General features: G+C 41.1%; 1 protein-coding gene and 1 pseudogene across 2 annotated transcripts in view; both read right to left on the bottom strand.

Annotated features, from left to right (window-relative positions):
• Positions 1-15,150, bottom strand: part of ZDHHC17 (zinc finger DHHC-type palmitoyltransferase 17) — a 90,204-nt gene extending 75,054 nt beyond the window's left edge. The window contains exon 1 of one of the 2 annotated variants that reach the window (XM_031650630.1): positions 14,411-15,150. In XM_031650630.1, the coding sequence (XP_031506490.1) occupies positions 14,411-14,503 (93 nt within the window). In that variant the 5' untranslated portion in view covers positions 14,504-15,150. The remainder of the gene's footprint in view (positions 1-14,410) is intronic. The other variant, XM_031650631.1, reaches the window with a different exon arrangement.
• A 5,401-nt stretch (positions 15,151-20,551) lies between these two features.
• LOC101015039 lies at positions 20,552-21,261 on the bottom strand (annotated as a pseudogene).
• Positions 21,262-23,360: the final 2,099 nt, after the last annotated feature.

Here is a 23,360-nt window from a genome sequence, read left to right as displayed (position 1 = left end):
TGTCTCACCTGACACACACGCACAAACCTAACTCATCTCCCCAATCCCTGCGAGGGCTCTCCTAGAGAGTGAGGCTACTTGCCTTGTGGCCCTTTCAAAATAGAGACCCCAAGACCAATTAGAAAGTAAATACAACAATAAAAATCATAACAAAGTAACAATACCAAATGCTGGTGAGGATGCAGCTCTCCCTCACCCTCACTCATGTACTGCTGATTGGAATGTAAAATGTGCAGCTACTCAGGAAAACAGCTTGTCAGTTTCTTACAAACATTAAGATACAACTACCATATGACCCAGTAATTGCACTCCCAGAGGAAGGAAAATTTATGCTTACGTGAATACTTGTACACAAATGTTTAAAGCTGTTTAATTTCTAATAACCAAAACCTGGAAACAACCCAGATAATCTTCAATGGGTGAATGGTTAACACATCCATACCGTGGGATACTATTCAGTAACAAAAAGGAACAAGGTACTGATACAACAACCTGATGACTCTCCAGAGAATTATGCTGAATGAGAAAACCCAATCCCATAAGGTTACATACTACATGATTCCACTTATATAACATTCTTAAAATTACAAACTAATGGAAATGGAGAACAGGTTAGTGATTGCCAAGAGTTAAGGAGAGGCTAGGGGCTAGAAGGAAGACCACATGGGTATAAAAGGGCAATATCAAGAATCCTTATGGTGAAGGAAATGTGCTGTATCTTTACTGTATCAATGTTACTTTCCTGGTTGTGCTGTTATATACTCTCCTATCCTGTCTTATCCTATCCTGTCCTATCCTATACTACAGTGTCCTATAATTTTGCAAGGTATTACCACTGGGAGAACCAAGGTAAAGGGTACATGAGATATCTCCATGTTATTTCCTATAACTGCATGTGAATCTACAATTATCTTAAAATTAAAAGTTAAGGAAAAGTTATCAACTTGAACATTTAAAATGTGCACAATTTATCAGAAAATATGCCTCAATAAAAAGTTATACAGTAAAAAAAATTTTAATACATACATGTTTTTTTAAAAACTGTCCAGAACAATGCTGTCCAATTGAACTTTCTGTATATAGATTATCGACACGTTCTATAATTCTGTGCTACCTAAAACAACAGCCACTAGCCACACATAGCTAATACACACTTGAAATGTGACTTGTATAACTGAAAAACTGAATTTTAAATTTTATTCATTTTAATTAAATTTAAACTGCCACATGTCAGTGGTGGTCACCATTGAACAATGCAGGTCCAGACACTACAAATAACAGGGAAGATCGTTATGTGCTAAAATAGAGCTATGTCCAAACTGCATTCAGAAAAATACAGATTTTATAACATAACATTTATGTAATAAAAACAAGGAAATAAATATACATGAACATGTATGTAAAATATATATTTAAATGTATAACCATAGAAAATTCTGAGTGTACTCAAAAGTAATATTTACCCGTGAGGAGTGAGAGAAGTTTGTGCTTGCTGGGACAGGGAACTGTGGGACTTTCACCTTGAACTATATATCCTTCTGTACTACTTAAATTTTTTACAATAATCATGTGTCACCTTTAAGGCTTAAAAAAAACCCATGCGGCCGGGCGCGGTGGCTCAAGCCTGTAATCCCAGCACTTTGGGAGGCCGAGATGGGCGGATCACGAGGTCAGGAGATCGAGACCATCCTGACTAACACGGTGAAACCCCGTCTCTACTAAAAAATACAAAAAACTAGCCGGGCGAGGTGGCGGGCGCCTGTAGTCCCAGCTACTCGGGAGGCTGAGGCAGGAGAATGGCGGGAACCCAGGAGGCGGAGCTTGCAGTGAGCCGAGATCGCGCCACTGCACTCCAGCCTGGGGGACAGAGCGAGACTCTGTCTCAAAAAAAAAAAAAAAAAAAAAACCATGCTGAAACTTAAATTTCTGATACCTTTAAAATTATCTATACATTATTCAACAGTATAGAATGAATCAGATGTTAGGATAATAATGTTCAGAAAGTTTAAGTTTATATATGGTCTGCAATGCTAGAAGACTAGATTCTAGTTTGTCAAGAACTTTTGTTTTCCAACTGTACCCTTTTTTGGGACTTGATTATATCACTTATTCAATGGAAAAAGGACACAAATAAGGAAAAAAAAGTTTAAATAATGGGAATTTCTGAAATCAAGCTAATTAACCTCTCACAAACAGATGGAAGATTCTGGCTATTTATATTATGAGTGGTCAAAGAGAAAGCAAAATTTCTAAAGAAAACACTGTCTAGAATTTATTCATGATTATGTTCACAGAATTAAAAATAAAGATTAATGAATATTTATAATTTCAGTGAAAGAACATAGGGAGGTAAAATTCTAGGGTTAAAAACAGGATTAACAGCAGTGTACATGCTCTCTTAAAATCTTGGAACTGCAGAAAGAAAGTAAAGATTATAAAACAATAGCTAACTCTATCTGCCAGGTATTGTTCTAAATTTTACTTAGAGACAGAATTTCATAAAATCAAAAAATGATATTGATTATAATATGCACCATTACTGTATGTACCACTAAGAAAGAAAATACTGCCAACTGAACTGAATGCTTTTTTATCACTTCAAATTTTTACTTCTACTAATTAAAGGATTATTTACACTAATTGAAAAACATTTTACAGACTTACTTGGATTTTTAAAACATCACTCTTTTGGCTATATCAAAAGGAGATAAATCAGTTATTGTACTGCTAAAACTTGTTCATGCTCAAGGTTAGCCTCTTTGGAATCACTGTTCAACTTAGAGTTGTTAATACTATAACAACTTAGAGTTGTTAATTCATCACAATATTGTTTACCAGCCACCAAGAACACTGAAATACAGCATTTCTTAAAAGAATGTCACTATTATCTCTGGGATTTCCTTCTCCAAGCCACTGACACATATTCCACAAGTTCTGATGAGTTTCTTGATCTTCTGGAAGTTATCAACAGTTTTCAGAAAACAATCAGTAATCAAACTCCTTTCTAAAATTCTCTTTAAATGGATTGCTAATGAAATGGGGGCAGCAGGTATACAATTGTGCTATCAGGAATAACCACAAAGAGGTCGGGCATGGTGGTCCCAGCACTTTGAGAGGCCAAGGCAGGTGGATTGCTTGAGCCCAGGAGTTCAAGACTAGCCTGGTCAACATGGCAAAACCCTGTCTCTACTAAAAATACAAAAAATTAATCAGGCATGGTGGTGCACACCCGCAGTCCCAGCCACAGTAAGATCCTGTCTCAGAAAAGAAAAAGAAAAGGAATAACCACAAAGATGCCACATGCACAGGCACTGACAGTCACTATTGCAGTTTGGCTAAAGCAACAGATACCATTAACTATAAGTCACAAATCCCAATTTCAGAGATATTAAAATGTAAAACGTATACAAATTAAAATCTACAAAAGGTATATTAACTCGTTTAATCTCATAAGGACCCTAAGAAGTAGGTATTATTAATCCCACTTTTCAGATAATAAAACTGAGGTACCCAGAAGATTAAGTAATTTGCCCAAGATCATAGAGTTACTAACTGCTGGATGAGGCATTTGAGGTACATTATTCTCCCTGAAATGTATTCCAAAACAGCTGTACTAAGTAGGAGAATGTGGTCCAGTAACAAATCTTTAGAAGAGATTTACAGATAATACAAATGATAGTAGGACTCTTCAAAAATGTTTAAACTTGAGACACCTATAATTTAATCAGCACTATCTGTCCTCTCATCAGCTCTGTCACAGATTTAATACTGAGACTAGTCATCTCCATCCTTATTTACACCTAGGGTTATTTCTTTTTTTTTTTTTTTTTTTTTTTTTTTTGAGGCGGAGTCTCGCTCTGTCGCCCAGGCTGGAGTGCAGTGGCGCGATCTCGGCTCACTGCAAGCTCCGCCTCCCGGGTTCACGCCATTCTCCTGCCTCAGCCTCCCGAGTAGCTGGGACCACAGGCGCCGCCACCTCGCCCGGCTAATTTTTTGTATTTTTAGTAGAGACGGGGTTTCACTGTGTTAGCCAGGATGGTCTCGATCTCCTGACCTCGTGATCCGCCCTTCTCGGCCTCCCAAAGTGCTGGAATTACAGGCTTGAGCCACCGCGCCCGGCCCACCTAGGGTTATTTCAACAAGAGACACCCGCTGTCAAAGGCTGCTGGGGGTGGAGGGGGGGCACGTGTGTGTGTGTGTACATATTCCTTTTTTTGAGACAGGGACTCACTCTGTCATCCCGGCTGAAGTGCAGTGGCATGATCACTGCTCACTGCAGCCTCAACCTCCTGGGTTCAGGCAATCCTCCTGCCTCAGCCTCCTAAGTAGCTGGGACTACAGGCATGCATCACCACACCCAGCTAATTCTTTTATTTTTTGTAGAGACAGGGATCCCACTATGTTTCCCAGGCTGGTCTGGAATTGCTAGGCTCAAGCGATCCTCCCACCTCCGCCTCCGAAAGTGCTGGGATTTACAGGTACGAGCCATCACTCAGCCAAAAGTATATTTTACCTTATTAATTTATACTAAGCAAAACAATAGACTGAATAAAAAAATTTCAAAGAGGACTTTTACGGAAATGTAGTTTTATTATTTCAAGTAAAAAGGTTACTAAAAGAAGTGGCCTTAGAGCAACTGCTAAAAATGAATCCTCCCCTAGTTCCTTTAATAACAAGGAAGAACTGATAGTTAACTCTAATAAAGTTTTCCTACTATATTGTAAAAAATAAGCAAAAAATAAATTGTGTTTTGACCTATTCATGTATATGGCAAAGTACATATAAGGATTATGGGCTTGGAAGTAAGAGTTTAGGTTCTAATATAAACTATGACAACTTTCTAATGATGTGAACCTGAGTAAACTACTTCACCTCTCTTGAGTCTGTTTCCTAATCTGTAAACAGCTCAACATATACACTTTGCAGAACTACTGTGAAAAGTAAACAAGCAAAACTTGGAAGCAATTAAGACATCCTTCGGTGGCTGAATGGATCTGATACATCCAGAAAATGAAATATTATTCAGCACTAAAAAGAAACGAACTATGAAGCCATGAAAAGACATGGAGGAACTTTAAATGAATATTATTAAGCCAAACAAGCCAATCCAAAAGGGTACATACTGCATGATTGCAACTATATGATATTCTGGAAAAAAACAAAACTAAGGAGACAGTAAAAAAAATCAGGGATAGGTGGGAAGGACATATGAATAGGCAGAACACAGATTTTTAAGGCCATGGAACTATTCTATATGGCAACATAATGGCAGACACACATTACTCTTAAAGTGTTAAGAACTGGCCGGGTGCAGTGGCTCACATCTGTAAGCCCAGCACTTTGGAACATCGAGGCAGGCAGATCACCTGAGGTCAGGAGTTGGAGACCAGCCTGGTCAACACGGTGAAATCCCACCTCTACTAAAAATACAAAAAATTAGCCAGGTGTGGTGGCACGTGCCTGTAGTCCCAGCTACTCGGGAGGCTGAGGCAGGAGAATTGACTGAACCTAGGAGGCAGAAGTTGCAGTGAGCCAAGAATCACGCCATCGCACTCCAGCCTGGGCAACGAGCAAAACTCCATCCCCCTCCCAAAGAAACAAAAACAAGTGTTAAGGCTGGGCGCAGTGGCACGCCTGTAATCCCAGCACTTTGGGAGGCCGAGACAGGCGGATCACGAGGTCAGGAGATCAAGACCATCCTGGGTAACACATAGTGAAACCCCGTCTCTACTTAAAAACAAAAAAAATACAAAAATTAGCTGGGTGTGGTGGCGCGTGCCTGTAATCCCAGCTACTCGGGAGTCTGAGGCAGGAGAATCGCTTGAACTCGGGAGGCAGAGGTTGCAGTGAGCTGAGATTGTGTCACCGCACTCCAGCCTGGCGACGAAGCTAGACTCCATCTCAAAAAAAAAAAAAAAAACAAGTGTTAAGAACCATACACTATATAACACGAAGAGTGAGCCCTAATGTAAACTATGGCCTTTGGGTGATAACAATGCATCAATGTAGGTTCACCTCCCACAACAAGTGTACCACACTGGTGCAGAATGTCCATACTGGGGGAGGTTATGCATGTGTACAGGCAGGGAGCATATGGGAACTCTCTGTATTTTCTGCCCAATGTGGCTACCAACGTAAAAACTGCTCTTAAAAAATTAAGTCTGTTCAGCCGGGCGCAGTGGCTCACGCCTGTAATCCCAGCACTTTGGGAGGCCAAGGCAGGAGGATCACAAGGTTAGGAGACCGAGACCATCCTGGCTAACACAGTGAAACCCCGTCTCTACAAAAAATACAAAAAAAAAAAAAAATCAGAGGGGCACAGTGGTGGGCACCGGTAGTCCCAGCTACGCAGGAGGTTGGGGCAGGAGAATGGCCTGAACCCGGGAGGCGAAGCTTGTGGTGACCCGAGATCGCGCCATTGCACTCTAGCCTGGGCAACAGAGCAAGACTCTGTCTCAAAACAAAAAAAATTAAGTCTGTTCAAAAAATTTAAAAACAAAACACAAATGAGACCATTTGTAACCACAGCTAGCTAGTGCCTAGAAAATCCAACTCTATCATCTCTATCACACAATACAACCTGGATTACTACTTAACCTTTCTATACCTCTGTTTCCTCATTTGTAAAATAGGTATAAAAAGCTGTGAGGATTAAATGAATGAATATATACGCAAAATTTTTAGGACAGTGCCTGGCTCACATTTATAATTTGCTGGCATCTATGTCCTCGCTACACGGAAGACAGCAGCTGCTCTGCATTTGGAGAAAATGAAGCTGAAAGGGAGACAGGGAGGAGAGATAAGAGAGTTTTGGTGGCATTCTCAGCTCAGGTTCCAGTTGTCCTTGATTTCAACTGCATCCCTGCATCCTGAGTTTAGGTTATCTGAGACAGTAAATTCCCTTTTTTGTCCAACTACGTTTCAACAAGGTTGCTGACATCGCAACAAGAGGATCCTTACACAACAAGAAACTTCTGTCTTCAACTCAAAGAACTTTTCTTTTTTTCATGAGAATAGGGACAGTTTTGGTAACTACCAATTTTGTTCATCAGTTTTGTTCAAACTTCATTAAATCCTTCATAAATTAATGAGTATTCATAATTGAAAAATTATTCTTAAAAACTAAACAAGGGTAGGGTATACTAATATCTCAATCAGAAGCAATTTTTCACTTGATTTTTCCTAGAATACAACAATTGATAAAAACGCAAGCCATTTGACATATATACACAAAAAATGTCTTAGGTACAGTTAATGTTATCATTTAACAGTATCACTGATAATCAGAAAGATGATCCTAAGACACTATAATGTTCTGATTTATCAAAGATAGATTCTATTATGTTTAGTATGTATTAACCCTAGAAAATAATTTGGCAAATTTGCAACAAGAATTGAAACAAAAACAAAAATGTATTCTGTTTAACTCTCTGTAACTCAGGATATTAAGTTTATAGTATCTCATTCACAGAAGGCTGAAGTTTCACTGTACCTTCAAATTAGCTGCCTGTAGCTCTACTCTAAGAAAATTTTAAAAGAAGATATTTTATCCTAGGTCAAATTATTCTACTGGGTCAAATTTTATTTATGGATTTTACAAATATAATATTGTCTTGAATCATTATTTTTCAAATTCCAAATTTAAAATATTTGATTTTACTCTTAAATTATCCATCTGTAATAAAATCTATTCATAAAATAATACTATAATCAGATAATGCACTGAAAGAGAATTTTACATAACCTTAACTGAAACATCTTTTTGGATTATGTAATTGTTGTGGGTTCTGTTAAAAGCACACTGCATTTTTTTTTTTTTTTTTTTGAGATGGAGTTTTGCTCTTGTTGCCCAGGCTGGATGGCACGATCTCAGCCCACTGCAACCTCTGCCTCCCAGGTTCAAGCGATTCTCCTGCCTCAGCCTCCCAAGTAGCTGGGATTACAGGCATGCACCCCTACGCCCAGCTAATTTTTTATTTTTAGTAGAGACGGAGTTTCTCCATGTTGGTCAGGCTGGTCTCGAACTCCTGACCTCAGGTAATCTGCCAGTCTCAGCCTCCCAAAGTGCCAGAATTACAGGCATGAGCCACAGAGCCCGGCCAGCACACTGCATTTTAAGACACCTTAACTGTTCAATGCTGACTACCTTAACATACCCTTACAACCCTCTCTAGAGGAAAGGAGGACCACAAATCACTTCGAATTTTAAAAAATACACACAGACACACTCTCCCTCATCTATCCTGAGGTATCTGAAGGTCTACAGTTAATCTTACATTACTTTCCAATGTGTTGTTTTGTACACCTTATTACTTTGGGACCTAGGAAGGGTCAGGACCATATTTGGATTCCCAATAAACACTCCCTGTAGCAAAGCACACACCTTTAAAAACATCAAATAGGGTAAAAGGGCTTATAATAAGAAGTCCTCTGCCCATCCTCTCCTCAATCCCCAGAGACAACCAATACTAATTATTTTAGCCACTCTAATACATGCATACTACAATTGTTTATCAATGAGATACTACTATTTACTACAATATTAACAGCCAACATTTGTTGTGTTTACTAAGTGCCCAACACAGAACTTCACACGTATTATCTCACTTAATCCTCACAACAGCCTCATAAAGTAGGTGTTATTATATCCCCATTTTAGTTTGGAAAATTGGGACGCAGACTTCAATAATGTGCCCAGGATCACAAGCTAGTAAGGAGCAGAATTGGGATTTGAATCCTAACACCATTGCTCACTTTTAACCTATATACTCTTATATCCATCAACTCCACAGTCCACTCTTAATAAATACTTTTTAGATTCTCCCAAATTAAATAAAAATAATGAGAAAAATAAAACAAAGAAGCCGAAGCAGGATGGCATTTCTCAAAACCAGAACAATTTTTTGGTTCTATACGTCAGTAATTTTCAACTTTGGCTTTGAGCACAATCCATGAAGTCTCATCAATTAATCACATTTTAATTTTGTATCTATTGACTCAGTGATTACTAAGCTTAATAGTAATGCTCAGTGGTTACTATGCTTAACAATGGTTACTATACTAAGCATAGTAGTTACTATGCTTAATATACAGTATTTTAAAATATACATTATTTTAAAATCTAGATGATTATTATACGATCTGTAGCATTTTTGCTGAATTTTTTAAAAAGGCATCAAATCCTAGTGACTTCATAAAGAAGTGCTTTGAAGGAAAAGAGTTGCAGGTAACCTATCGGAAGAAAAACAACTTTCAAAGTAATTTTGTATCTGCTTTCTGAAAGCAGATGTGTACAAATACATATACATATATACACACACACATACATATATATACACATAATATATACACATAATAGGGCAAAAAGTAATTTAAAAAAAAGGCAAAATTATTTTTATTAAAGAAAAGCTTCATGGCCAGGTGCTGTGGCTCATGCCTGTAACCCCAGCAGTTTGGAAGGCCGAGGCAGGTGGCTCACCTGAGGTCAGGTGTTCCAGACCCGCCTGGCCAACATGGTGAAACCCTGTCTCTACTAAAAATACAAAAAATTAGCCGGGTGTGGTGGCAGGCGCCTGTTATCCCAGATACTCAGGAGGCTGACGCAGGAGAATCGCTTGAACCCGGGAGGCGGAGGCTGCAGCGAGCCGACATCACGTCATTGCACTTCAGCCGGGGCAACAAGAGCGCAACTCCATCTCAAACAAAAGAAAAAAAAAACTTCAAAAAGTAGATTTTATGAAATCTGTAAGGACAGTAGATAACAGCAATGGTTCGATTTAATATTCAAACAAAAAATCATGAGAAATAAAATGAATGTGAAATAAAAAATGTTACCATAAAAAGAGAGAGGAAAATGAGAAAAAAGGCAACAGCAGAAGTTTTGAAATCGAGAAAAAAGGAAGAAAGAAAGAGATGAAAGCCCTAGATAATCTAGGCAATCCAGTTCAAAGCTCTGAGTCAGATGATTCTGAAATAGCCCCTATGATATTCTGGCAGAAGGGGATACTGTGATCTCATTCTATGAAAGAGCTGAGATGACTTACTGAGGATGTACTAGTAGGTAAAATGGAAGCTGGTCATAGCTAGTCTGCTGGACCAGTAGACCAACATATGCTCTCCGTCCCTCTACCGAAGCCTTTCTTCTAACCATTCTAAATGATAGGAATCTGACACCACTTACAAGCTACATTACTTAATTCAGTACTTATTTGAATCGTTAAGTGTTTCACATGCATACAACATCCCAACTAGTTATTTACCTTTTGGAAAACATATGCTATCCTTTTTATGTTATTTTAACCCATATAACCTAACACAATGCTATGTACCTAGTAGACAAATGCTCAAGTTGATTATCTTGAAAAATCACAACTTAAAACCAGAACATTTGAGTCTGAAGAAATCTTAGAGGTCATCCTGTCTAGCTACTTTACCTTAAAAGCAACAAAACTAAGACTAGTTAAGTATCTACTAGCTCAAGGTCACTGAGCTAGAACTAGCACCCTAATCCCTTGATAATCAGTTCATCTTTATCCAAAATAGCCTTTAATTTCTTTCATTTCGATAAAACAAATAATCACCTATTTCAAAAGAAAACAAAGTAACAGCAGCTTCCCTTTCAGTATTCAGGATATGCCAGGGCCTTTAGAAGGTACAATTTGCTTGGCAGTCTATGTGCCTAGGTCTATGGTAACTGCTTTATAAACATTATCCTAGCTAATATTCACAATAACTGTAAAAGGTGGCACTATTAACCCAACTTTACAAACGAGAAAAATGTACTTTGACCATGGTAACAGTAAGCTGCAGAAGTTACATTTTCAGTTTGTCACCATAGCTTTGGCTCTTTTCTTTTTTTTTTTAAGACAGAGTTTCGCTCTTGTTGCCCAGGCTGGAGTGCAATCTCAGTTCACTGCAACCTCCACCTCCCGGGTTCAAGCAATTCTCCAGCCTCAGCCTCCCAAGGAGCTGGGATTCCAGGCATATGCCACCACGCATGGCTAATTTTGTATTTTTAATAGAGACAGGCTTTCTCCATGTTGGTCAGGCTGGTCAACTCCCAACCTCAGGTGATCCGCCCACCTCGGCCTCCCTAAGTCCTGGGATTACAGGTGTGGGCCACCACGCCCGGCCAGTTTTGGCTCTTAACCAGTATTCTATACTGCCTCTCACTGAATACCAAAAATATCCTTAAGTCTCACACAGACTCCAGCACAATGTCTTACCCAAACATGATAAACAGACGTTTAAATGACCAATTAAATGAGTGGATGATTTAATTCATTAAAAACTAAGATGATCTTACCTAAAATACCTCTAAAAAGGCGTTCATCTAATTGTATAATCCTCTAAGAAAGGTTTTAACAGTGGGCAGTTTGCATACTAATAAGAGATTTAAGCAATGCTCATTTCTTTACAAATAATTCATCTGCTTAACAAATAGGTGAAAAACTGTTTTTGTGTGAGAGTGTTAAATCTGAAGATAAAAAGTGAAATGAAATTTGTTCCTGCAAGATCCTATTCCACTAAATTAAAACCCACATAAGTTTTAAATCAGTCACCAAAACCAAAATAAATGTGTAACACTTCCCTGTCTTCTGGTAGAGAAAAAAGAAGTTAACATTAACTGAGCACCCACAATGTGCCAGTTCTTGACCCTCAACATACAGCCTCACCTAATCCCTTACAGCCAAGTAAACTAGGCAGCATCTCCATTTTCTTTTCTTTTTTTTTTTTTTTTTTTTTGAGACAGAACCTTGCTCTGTCACCCAGGATGGAGTACAGCTGCTCAATCATGGCTCACTGCAGTCTCAACCTTCCAGGTTCAAGCGATCCTCCCACCTCCGCCTCCAATTAGCTGGGACTACAGGTGTGTACCACCATGCTCAGCTAATTTTTGTATTTTCTGTAGTGACAGAGTTTTGCCATGTTGCCCAGGATGGTCTTGAACTCCTGGACTCAAGTGATTCTCCCACCTCGGCTTCCCAAAGTGCTGGGACTACAGGTGTGAGCCTCTATGCCCAGCCAGGATCTCCATTTTCTGATTACAACTGAAGCTTAAAGAAATTAAGCACTTGTCTCAGATCATTTACCTAGTTACTGAATTTCCAGAATTAGAATCCAAGTCTGTCTGACGCAAAGTCTACGTTCTCTCCAAAAAGAGGTTAAAAGTACTATTATTTCATTACTTACCAAGACAGAGAATGGGTTTCTTTCCAAAAGAGACTGAAAACACTGCTTATTTTAACAACAAAAATATGTTATCTCAGTTAATCCTCGCTATAGCTTATTAACTATTATCCATTATAATAGTTATCCATTTTTATCCATTATAAATGATGAAACTAGAACTCAGAGATTAATAGCTGGCCCAAGAACACACTGCTAGGAGGCAGCAGAACTACCCCAGGTCTGCACCAGGTGCACACACTAACCACAGAAAATGCAGAAAGACCTCAGCCATGTAGTACACACTTAAGGTCCATACAAAGTATTAAAATAATCAGACCTTGTGCTTCTTGGGTAAAAAGGAACGGTATATATTGTGTATGCCAATTCGCACTGTCAATGAGGAGGTTGACTTTCTAGTAATATCCATACCTGAAGATTGATATCTAAATTTCAAGCCTACACTGGCCTTCTACTACACCAAATAATCTGGATTTGTTGCCAGTTAAAATTATTCCTAAAGTAGCAAACAACAGTGCTATATTACAAAGCAAAGGTATATTAAGAACAGTATCCTAAAATACATAAGATAGACCAGGCATGGTGGCTCATACCTGTAATCCCAGCACTTTAAATAGCTAAGGTGAGAGGACCACTTGAGTTCAAGAGTTCAAGACTAGCCTAGACAACACAGGGAGACCTCTTCCTCTACAAATAATAAAAAAAAATCAGCCGGGCATGGTGGTGCGAGCCTGTGATCACAGCTACTCGGGAGGCTGAGGCGGGAGGATCACTTGAGCCCTGGAGGTAGAGGCTACAGTGAGTTGTCATCCTGTCAGTGCACTCCTGGCTGGGGGACAGGGAGAAACCCCGTCTCAAAAACATAAACTGGATAAACACATAAATGTTTGAAATACTTTCACAGGAAGAGATGAATAGAAATCACTTAGCAACATTTTTAAGGCAACATCTGAAAACTACTTTGTCTATTTCTTGACGTATGTTAGGGCCTAAGTGAACCAAAAGAAATGTCTACAATGCCAGTTCTGAAAATGTTACCACTTTGGTCAAACAAATGTTTAGTCTTACTGTACAGTTCTGTTTGTCAGAAACCCAGAGTAGCCTTTTCTACTGAGACTGCCACAGGTATATATTCCGAAGGAACTGTCCCATGTGTTTTTGATAAACCAAAGTGACGAATGAGAGGGTGGTTGTGTTAACATGTATGGTTGTCATTATTCACTTTTTAACAAAACTAGTGGTACGGTACAAACCCAAATCCAGAAGAAAACAGAATCACTCTATTGCAAAGTAACCAGGTAGAGACTTCCATGTTTGTTCATCCTACAACACGACTGTCATCCTTCAACCTCATGAAAACTACCCGAGTTCTTCAGGAAACTGTGCCGCTGCCCCGTACCCACATCACTGTGGATCATTAAAAGTCAGAATGCATCAAGAACTGCTTCCAAGCCTTAACTAGCACTAGCTCAGCTACAAACTCGGAGGTAAACAAGCACAGACTGTGACTGACTGTGGAGCGGGGCACTGTTTACTTACATGGGAGGACACTCATGTTGTGATGGGAAACGTGTTGCACTGTTCACCCCTAGCTCCTAGAAAAACGGTACTTTGACAAGCTAATGTGACTGTGGGTCTATTCCCAAAAGTTTTGACCTCTCTTCTTAATCGCTTAAGGACAAATGCTCAAAAAAGGACGCCCGACACAAGGTGCCCGAGGTGCTGCCCATGGCATTACCTGGAAGGATATCACTATGACCATGAAACTGTCCCCTCACAGTGGGCTAAAGGGAAGCAATAGATACCGTCATTCACCCTGGCGAAGGAAAAAGAAATCAAAACCAGACGCGCTTCCACCTGGCCCCAAGAGGCTTGGAGCAAGACTAGGGGCTAAGCTGCGGTTCAAAAACAGCACCAGGCCCCTCCGCCTCTGCCCTCAAACGCAGCGCGGCGACATAACAGAACCATCAACATCCCCACCTCTGTCCTCCAGGCACAGCCAGGGACTGCGTCCCAGAGCCCGCCCCGGTCGGGCCCGCCCCGCTATCTCCTCCCCCGTTATCCGCTCGCAGCCGCGCTCGGGCCTGGATTCGCCTCCCCACCCTCCCCAACTTCGGCACGTCCCACTACCCCACACACGTCGGCCGCCGCCCTCGGCGAGGCCGGGGAAGAAAGGCTGGAGGGCTGCAAGGCAAGGAATGCACTCAGCACCATTCCTCACCTCTGGGTGGAGAAGGGGCACACAGCCCGCTTCGGTATCGTACTCATCCGGGCCGTCCGCCATCTTGGTGTTAAATCCCTCCTCCCGCTGCATGCCGGGAGAGAGCGTTTCACCCTCCCGGGGCTCGGGCGAGGCGGAGGGCGAGCGCGGGGCGAGCGCGAGCCCCGCCGGAGGCGACGCGGGCCTCCTCCTCTTTCTCCTGCCCCCGTGACGCCCCCTCTGTCCCCTCCCCCCTCAGAGGGCGCGGGTTTCTCCGCGCGTGCGCGAAAGCGCGGCCCAGCCCCGGCCTGGAGCGCGCTCTGGTGCACTGCGCTGGGGACGGCGGAGGGCTCTGGGCGTGGGCGCCGCGGCTCGGGGGCGGGTCTCGGCCAGAGGCAGATGTGCAGCTCTGGCTGCCCGGGGGAGGCGGCCGGGCGGTTGAGACAGTCGCTTGGGAAATCTAACAGCGGCTCAGGAGCGAGAACAGAGCTCCGGAGCCTCACGCAGCACAAGTCTGGAGCCCCAGGCAGTCGAGGAGGCCCACCACACGCGCTCCCACTTCCGCTCCGGGACCCCCGGGACCCCTCTTCAGCAACTCGGGCAGAGCCATCAGCTAACTGCAGGGAGGTTTGGGGCCGTCAGGCTTGAGTTGCGACCTGCATCACTCCTGAAGACAAAAGCAGCTCCCCTTTCCTCCACACTTGAAAAGGTCACCCGCAACCTGTGCCTCCGGGGGATGCCCGGAAAAAACATGGATACAACTCAGGGCTTCCTCCTAGAGAACCCCCCCTTTTTTTTTGAGATGGAGTTTTGCTCTTGTCCCCCAGGCCGGAGTGCAATGGCGCGATCTCAGCTGACTGCAACCTCCGCCTCCCGGGTTCAAGCGATTCTCCTGCCTCAGCCTCCCGAGTAGCTGGGATTACAAGCGCCCGCCACCACGCCCGGCTCATTTTTGTATTTTCAGTAGAGACGGTGTTTCACCATGTTGGCCAGGCTAGTCTCGAACTCCTGACCTCAAGCGATCCGCCCGCCTCGGCCTCGCAAAGTGCTGGATTACAGGCTTGAGCCACCACACCCTGCCGAGAACCCTTTTAAAAATGATCCCAACCTGCTCTCAATCGTCTTGAATTAGTACCACACAAAAAATTTAGGAGCTCAAAGCCCACACACCGCCATCTGCAACATTTCGATATAATCCAGGAATTCAGAACTGAAGCCACTTAAACTGAATTCGCTTAAATGCAAAGCAGATAAAATGACTAAAGCCATTTTTTAAAGGATTTTAGGGTGGTATCGGGGAGGTGCTCCCTGTAAATGGGCTGATGGGACAATTTTAGAAAGCATTTGTCTTTCTTTTTAGCTGTTAAAACAGCTCAGCTGTCTAAACAGCTCAGAATTTAGCAGAGATCATGAAAGTTGACCTATTACAGATCCTGGTACTTACTAATCTGTCTCCTGTTAGGCCAGAAACCACCGGGAAAAAGCCTGTACTCCGATAACATCAGGTTAATTTGTAAATCAGGAGGGAGGACACTCCAAAGGAAGCTTGAAATGCCACTGGAAAAGAGAGGAGGAAGCCTCCTTTGTAAGATTAGTTTCCCGCCAAAGGAGTCTGAGGAGGGTCTAAGGAGAGCCGGAATCAGTTCTGCATGGGACGCGGTTTCTGTGGCGGGATGAAGAAAAGCTGGGATTTACGAGGGATTGGATGCTGTCTTGAGGATACAGCAATTTAGTAATTAGGTACCTTCAGTAACAAAGTAGCGACACTAGTAAGAGAGCACCAGTCACTTAAAGAGGGGTGGATTTGGCGTGTCATAGCTACTGCACGGCTGTGGGAGAAAGAAGTTTCTCAGTTAACTTTGCTGCTGGCTTTTTCTGTATCTGTCCTCCCAGCACAGCTACTTTTTCTCTTTTCAGTACGAGCGTATTTTTATTCTGTTCGTCCTAGCCCAAACTAGGAGTCATCTTTTACAGCTAGATAGACTCAGGGTCCGCCTTTGGAGCACCGAATTGTTTTCAGTCATATGTTAACATGGACATAAGTCATTTTCACTCAAAAATTTCAATTTTTTTTTTTTTGAGACCGAGTTTCGCTCATGCCCAGGCTGGAGTGCAATGGCGCGATCTCGGCCCACTGCAACCACCACCTCCCGGGTTCAGCGATTCTCCTGCCTCAGCCTCCCAAGTAGCTGGGATTACAGGCATGCGTCACCATGCCCGGCTCATTTTGTAATTTTAGTAGTTTCTCCACGTTGGTCAGCTGGTCTCGAACTGCCGACCTCAGGTGATCCACCCGCCTTGGGCTCCCAAAGTGTTAGGATTACAGGCGTGAGCCGCTGCACCCAGTCAAAAAATCTCAATTTTTTTTTTTTTTTTTTTTTTGAGACAGAGTCTTGCTCTGTCGCCCAGGCTGGAGTGCAGTGGTGCAATCTCAGCTCACTGCAACCTCCGCCTCCTGGGTTGAAGCGATTCTTCTGCCTCAGGCTCCTGAGTAGCTGGGATTATGGGCGTGCCACCATGCCCTGCTAATTTTTCTATTTTTAGTAGAGAGGGGGTTTCACCATGTTGGTCAGGCTGGTCTCGAACTCCTGACCTCGTGATCCACCCACCTCAGCCTCCCAAAGTGCTGGGATTACAGGCGTGAGCCACTGCACTCGGCCAAAAATCTCAATTTTTAATCTTGCGCCGCCTTACCTTTATGTCTTGCATTGACTAGAAATAGAAGATTAGAGTAAATAAAGGACACTGACTGAAAAAGTTAAGCGGCATAAATATTAATAAAGCATTGAATGAAGTGAGAGTGTAAAGAAACTAGGCATGGAGAACTGGAGAAAATGTTTCATGGGTACCCATGTATTAGGAATATTGGTACAGGTATATCATGTGGAGTATTCATAAAAGAAATGTTTAGCCTTCTTTGCAAAAATCAGTAAATCAGAGTTCACTTTAAAATCTAGAGTTCTAGTTCATCTAGCAAACAAGCCGTCTCGACCTTCTTGCTCAGTCTCCACCAGGTCTATGGCCTGCTTTACCCGTTTTCATTACCTGCCTGGCTCTGTGGACGTTTTTACTCCTGAGAATTCTACAGTTCAAACAAAGAGAAAATACTAAAAGCAGCTGAAAAGTTGGAACAACATAACCAGGGTCCATGTCTGTCTTGCTTACTGCTGGAACACTGAAATAAATAGTTATCAAATGAAGAACTGAAGAAAGAAAGCAAGAGCAGAAGCAGGCATGCTTAGGAAAACATGCTGAAGTTGAATCCTGAAGCAAACTTTTTAGATATAATCAGAGTCCATCTTGATAACTGTAGAGTTCTTATCTATAGCTCAAATTGAGACAATATATTCAGGGGACTATAAAGACAGCTAAGAAAGTACACTGATTGGATAGATTGGCAAAAGAATGGCATGGAATTATGGAGGAATGCAGAATAGTGGCTAAAATAGAATAAAATTCAAAGAGAAAAATAGATCTTGTTAGAGAATAATTGTGAAATGGATTTAGAAGCAAACAGATTGGAAGGCATGGGGCATTGTTGTATAAATATAGTTTCATATATAACTTCACACACTACTGGAGCTAAAGATAGCATTAGAGATTATCCAGATTTAGTCATTTCACAAAAAGGAAAATGATGGGAAATTTAAGAAACCCTCTTAAAGTTGCAAAACTGGGTGGTAGCAGACTCATCTGGAAGCCTCCTGAATTGTCCCCATTTACTACTCTTGCCTCTACCACATGTTTCTTGTGTTGTTATTATCCTCGATGAATTATTACTTTGTCCATTTAATTTTTTTATTGTGGTGAGAACATCTGATGCAAGATCTCTCTTAATTTTTTTTTTTTTTTTTTTTTTTTTTTTTTTGTGAGATGGAGTCTGGCTCTGTCGCCCAGGCTGGAGTGCAGTGGTGCAATCTCGGCTCACTGCCAGCTCCGCCTCCCAGGTTCACACCATTCTCCTGCCTCAGCCTCCCGAGTAGCTGGGACTACAGGCACCTGCCATCACGCCTGGCTAATTTTTTTTATTTTTAGTAGAGATGAGGTTTCACCGTTAGCCAGGATGGTCTCAATCTCCTGACCTCGTGATCCGCCCACCTCGGCCTCCCAAAGTGCTGGGATTACAGGCGTGAGCCACCGCGCCAGGCCGATCTCTCTTAAATTTTTAAGTGCACAATATGGTATTGTTAACCATAGACACAATGGTGTGCAGCAGATTTCTAGACCTTATTCATCTTATATAACTGAAACTTCATACTCATTGAACAGCACCTCCCCATATCCTACTCTTGCCCCTGGCAACCTCCATTTTACTGTTTCTATCAGTTTGACTATTTTAGATACCTCACCTTTGGCCTTCAGTGAGTGGCTTATTTCACTTAGCATAATGTCCTCGGGGTTGATCCATGTTGTCACATAAGGCAGAATTTCCTTATTTTTAAAGGCTGGATAATATCCCATTGTGTGTATATACCACACTTTATCCATTCATCCATCAATAGACATTTAGTTTGTTTCCATATCTTGGCTATTGTGATAATGCTGCAATGAACATGAGAATGTTTTATGTCTTTGAGATCCCAATTTCAATTCTTTTGAATATATAAACAGAAGTGAATTGCTGGATCATATGGTAGTTCTATTTTTAATTTTTTGAGGACCCATCATACCATTTTCCATAGCTGCTGAACCATTTTACATTACAGTGTACAAAGGTTCCAGTTTTTCCCATGTTTGCTAACCCTTACGTTTTTTGTTTTTATTTTTTTCATAATAGCCATCCTAGTAGGTGTGAAGTGATATCTCACTGTGGTTTTGATTTGCATTTCCCTGATGATTAGTGATGTTGAGCATCTTTTCATATACCTGGTCATTTGTATTTCTTCTTTGGCGAAATTTTTACTTAAGTCTTTTGCCCATTTTTAATTGGATTATCTGAGAGTTTTTGCTCTTGAGTTGTAGGAGTTCATTGAATAGTTTGGATATTAATCCCTTGTCATATATATGATTTACAAATATTTTCTCCCATTCTGTAGATTGCCTCCTCACTTTGCTGACTGTTTATTTTGCTGTGCAGAAGCTTTTTAGTTCAATGTAATTCTGCTTGTCTAATTTTGCTTCTGTTGCTTGTGCTTTTGCTGTAGTATCAAAGAAATTGTTGCCAAGCCCAATGTCATGCAGTTTTCACCTATGTTTTCTTCTAAGTGTTTTACAGTTTTATAGTTCTATATTTTAAATTTCAGTCATTAATCTATTTCAAGTTGATTTTTTTGTATGGTGCAAGATAAGGCTCCAATGTCATCCTTTTTGCATATGGATATCCACTTTTCCCAGCACCATTTGTTGAATAAAATGTCCTTTCCCCTTTGTGTACTCTTAGCATCCTTGTCAAAGACCAGTTGACAGTATGTGTGTGGGTTTACTTTGAAGATCTTTATTCTGTTCCATTGGCCTGTATGTCTGTTTTTATGCCAGTTCCATACTGTTTTAATTACTATAGGTTTGAGATGTATTTTAAAATCAGGAAATGTGATGCCTCTGTGTTCTTTCTCAAGAGTGTTTTGTCTATTCAGGGTCTTTTATGGTCCCATATGAATTTCAGGATTTTTTTTTCTATTTCTATAAAAAACACCACTGAATAAGATTGCATTGAATCTATAGATCACTTTCAGTAGGATAGACACTTTTTAAATATTAATTCTTCCAATCCATGAACACAGGATGTCTTTCCATTTGTGTTTTCTTTCATTTCTTTCATCAATGATTTGTAGTTTTCAGCATACAAGCCTTTTGCCTCCTTGGTTAAATTTATTCCTGAGTATTTTATTCTTTTTGATGCTATTATAAATGGGATTGTTTTCTTAATTTTTCTTTTCAAATAGTTCATTGTTAGTGTGTAGAAACAAAACTGATTTTTTTTTTTTGAAATTTTAAGGTCAGTTTGTCAAGTTCAATGATGAAAGCTATCAGAAGAATATTCTCCTGAAAATAATTTTTCTATAAATAATAATAAATAAAAGAAAGGAAATCAAATAATAAAATATTTATATTTTATATTATAAATATAATAAAAGAAATAATAAAAGAAAGGAAAATCAAAACCCTCTGAGCATAGCCACAGATGCTGTGGCAGTTAAGCCTCTCTGCAGATGGGGACGTCCATTAGTCAGCTGAGTCACTCTCTGGGTCAGCAGGATTGTAGTCCGGATCATCCTCATCATCCTCCAGCTCCAAGTCATCCATTTCTTGGAACAAAGACTTATCCACCTCCACATTGTTTCCAGCATCCTCCAAGAACTGGATATCAGATGTGTCAAGATTATGATCTGTTCAAGTAGTTGTTTCCCACTTAATTTATTTTTTCTTGCTCGTTCTTCTTTTATGCTTTTCTTTTTAAGTTCCAAGAATCCTTTATTAAACTTGGCCTTCCAATTTAAGAAATTCTCTATTGTAATTGGGATGCCATGGAATAATTGCTTTTCAACCTTTTCTGCTTCTGTTTCTTGTTTTCTTTTCTTCTTCTCTTCTAGTTTTTATCTGATCTACTATATCATTTAATTTTTCTTGCACAGCTGTCACTGGAGTAAAGATCATCACCATACCAAGATTTTCTTCAGCCTGTACTGCTAGTAATCTTAAAATGTCTGAGACATCATTCTCTTCCAGATTTTCCGGAGGGAATATTTCATAAAGGGGAACTTCATCTGGGTATTTTTCACTGTATGTAAACTTGAGGGTAGTCTGGACAGTTTCATCATTTTCTCCAGCCTCAGATGTCACAGTAATGGTGAAACTGGGTGGATTTTCTGATAATACTATGAAGGAGTCAGGGTAGATGGACTCCTGCGCTGCTTCTGGCCGTAGTCTGTCATCGTGGCCCTTGCTGCTGCCAATGGATCGCCCGGACACCTAGGCGGCGCACAGCAGCGGAGACAGCCGGGAGAGCGCGAAACTCCCCGAGATGGAGTTTCGCTCCTGTTGCCCAGGCTGGAGTACAATGGCGCGATCTCGGCTCACTGCAACCTCCGCCTCACGGGTTCAAGCGATTCTCCTGCCTCAGTCTCCCCTAGTAGCTGGGGATTACAGGCGCATGTCACCATGCCCAGCTAATTTTGTATTTTTTTGGTGGAGACAGGGTTTCGCCATGTTGGCCAGGCTGGTCTCGAACTCCTGACCTCAGGCGATAGCCCACCTTGGCCTCCCAAAGTGTTGGGATTACAGGTGTGAGCCGCCGTGCTCGGCTCTGTATTCACTTATTGGTTCTAAAATTTAACAATTATTTATTAAACATTTGTTCTGTGTAAATGTTGGAATCACTAACCACAACATAGAGATACGTTTTAAACTGTCACTCATATTATTTGACTCAACTAAATAAATAATCATAATACTTTGAATTCTAACCAAGTTAATCAATTATAAGATTTTCCTATAAGCCATTTCACAAATTTCTGTGTTTCATTGAATTGTGGACAAAATAAGTACTGACTACTTAGAGCTGGAATGAGGCACAGGGTTTGCTATATTGACAAGTCACACCTGACAGTACTCTACAATCCTATTTGAAGTTAAGTGAGGACAGTTTTTTTGCACTCATATTTTTTAGAGTGATATAGATAAAGCAAGACCAGAGAATTAAAGAGAATATGTATAATTTAGCATATGTGGTAGTCAACTTTCAGGAAGGCCCCCAGTGACTCTTGTCTCCTGGTACGCACGCCTTTGCACCCTCCCACCGTGAGTAGAGCTGACCTGTGGAACCAGTGAGATATTGTGGGAAAATAGTGTGTGACCTTTGAGTCCAGAGCATAAAAGGCATCACGGTTTCTACCTTGTTCTCTCTTGGATCCGTAGCTGTTGGGGAAGCCAGCTGCCATATCATGAAGACATTCAAGCAGCCCTGTGAAGAGGTCTGCCTGGCAACAAACTGAGACCTCCTGCCAAGAACCAACACTACTTGTCAGGTATGAAAGTGAGCTGCCTTAAAAGCGGATCCTTCAGCTCCAGTCAAGCCTTTAGATGGCTGCAACTGCACCTGACCTCTCAACCACGAGCTTATGAGAGACTCTGAGCGAGGACCACCCGCTTAAACGGCACCTGGTCTCCTGACACACTACAACTATGTGAAAATAAGTATTTTTCTAGGACGTAAATTTTGAAATAATTTGTTATATAACAATATAGTATAGTGTGTAAAACCTGAAACCTCCAAAATCATTTACAGAGTTATATGTGTACAAGAATCCAGCAAGATCAAAATGTTTAACCTGACTTAGCAGAACTGGTTTATTTCTAAACTTTGCTTCCTTAAAAGTAACGTGTGACCTATTTTGTTGATATTTTTGTTGGAGGAGGAGGAGGAGGTGTGTGAAAATTTCTTCTGTCCAGGAAATTTGAAGACAGCGGTTCCCATTTGTGAAGAGAATCAGCGCTAATAACTTGGGGTCAGCCTTCAAGAGCCATCAATATCCTTATGAAACAGAAGATAATGGGATTTTGTGTTAAGAAATAATGAGTATTTGAAGCAACAATGTATATATTTTAAAGTAGGAAGAGAGCAAGAGTATGGATTGCTGGATGTGAGCTTCTCTGAGAATGCATCCTGCTTCCAGGAAATGGCAAATGCACTCAGAGAAGAAAAGAAGGTTCCCTCGCAAGAGCGAGATTCCTCAGGAGCCTCATGAATCAGACCTCTCAACACCAAGAGCCTTGCCTCATTCTGTATTTGAGAGCAAATTTCTCTTTTGCAGCAGCACTCCATCATTTTACTATTCCTTAGGAGCTTAAGGTGTGGTCAAGGCAGCAGTGCCACTAGGTTTTACTCTTTGCCATTTGATTCGCACCGTCTGCAATTTTCCAGGGCACCTGTAAGCCCAAAGGAACCTCCTGAGCACCCATACGTGGGGAGGTAAGAGGAGAAAATCAGAAAGGCTTGACTGAACAAGCTTAAGACCCTCTCCTCCTCCCAACT

This window comes from Papio anubis, chromosome 9 (assembly GCF_008728515.1).
Source record: "Papio anubis isolate 15944 chromosome 9, Panubis1.0, whole genome shotgun sequence".
Lineage (NCBI taxonomy): Eukaryota > Metazoa > Chordata > Mammalia > Primates > Cercopithecidae > Papio > Papio anubis.
The sequence above is the reverse complement of the archived record's forward strand: the minus strand, read 5'-3'. Positions and strand labels throughout refer to the sequence as shown.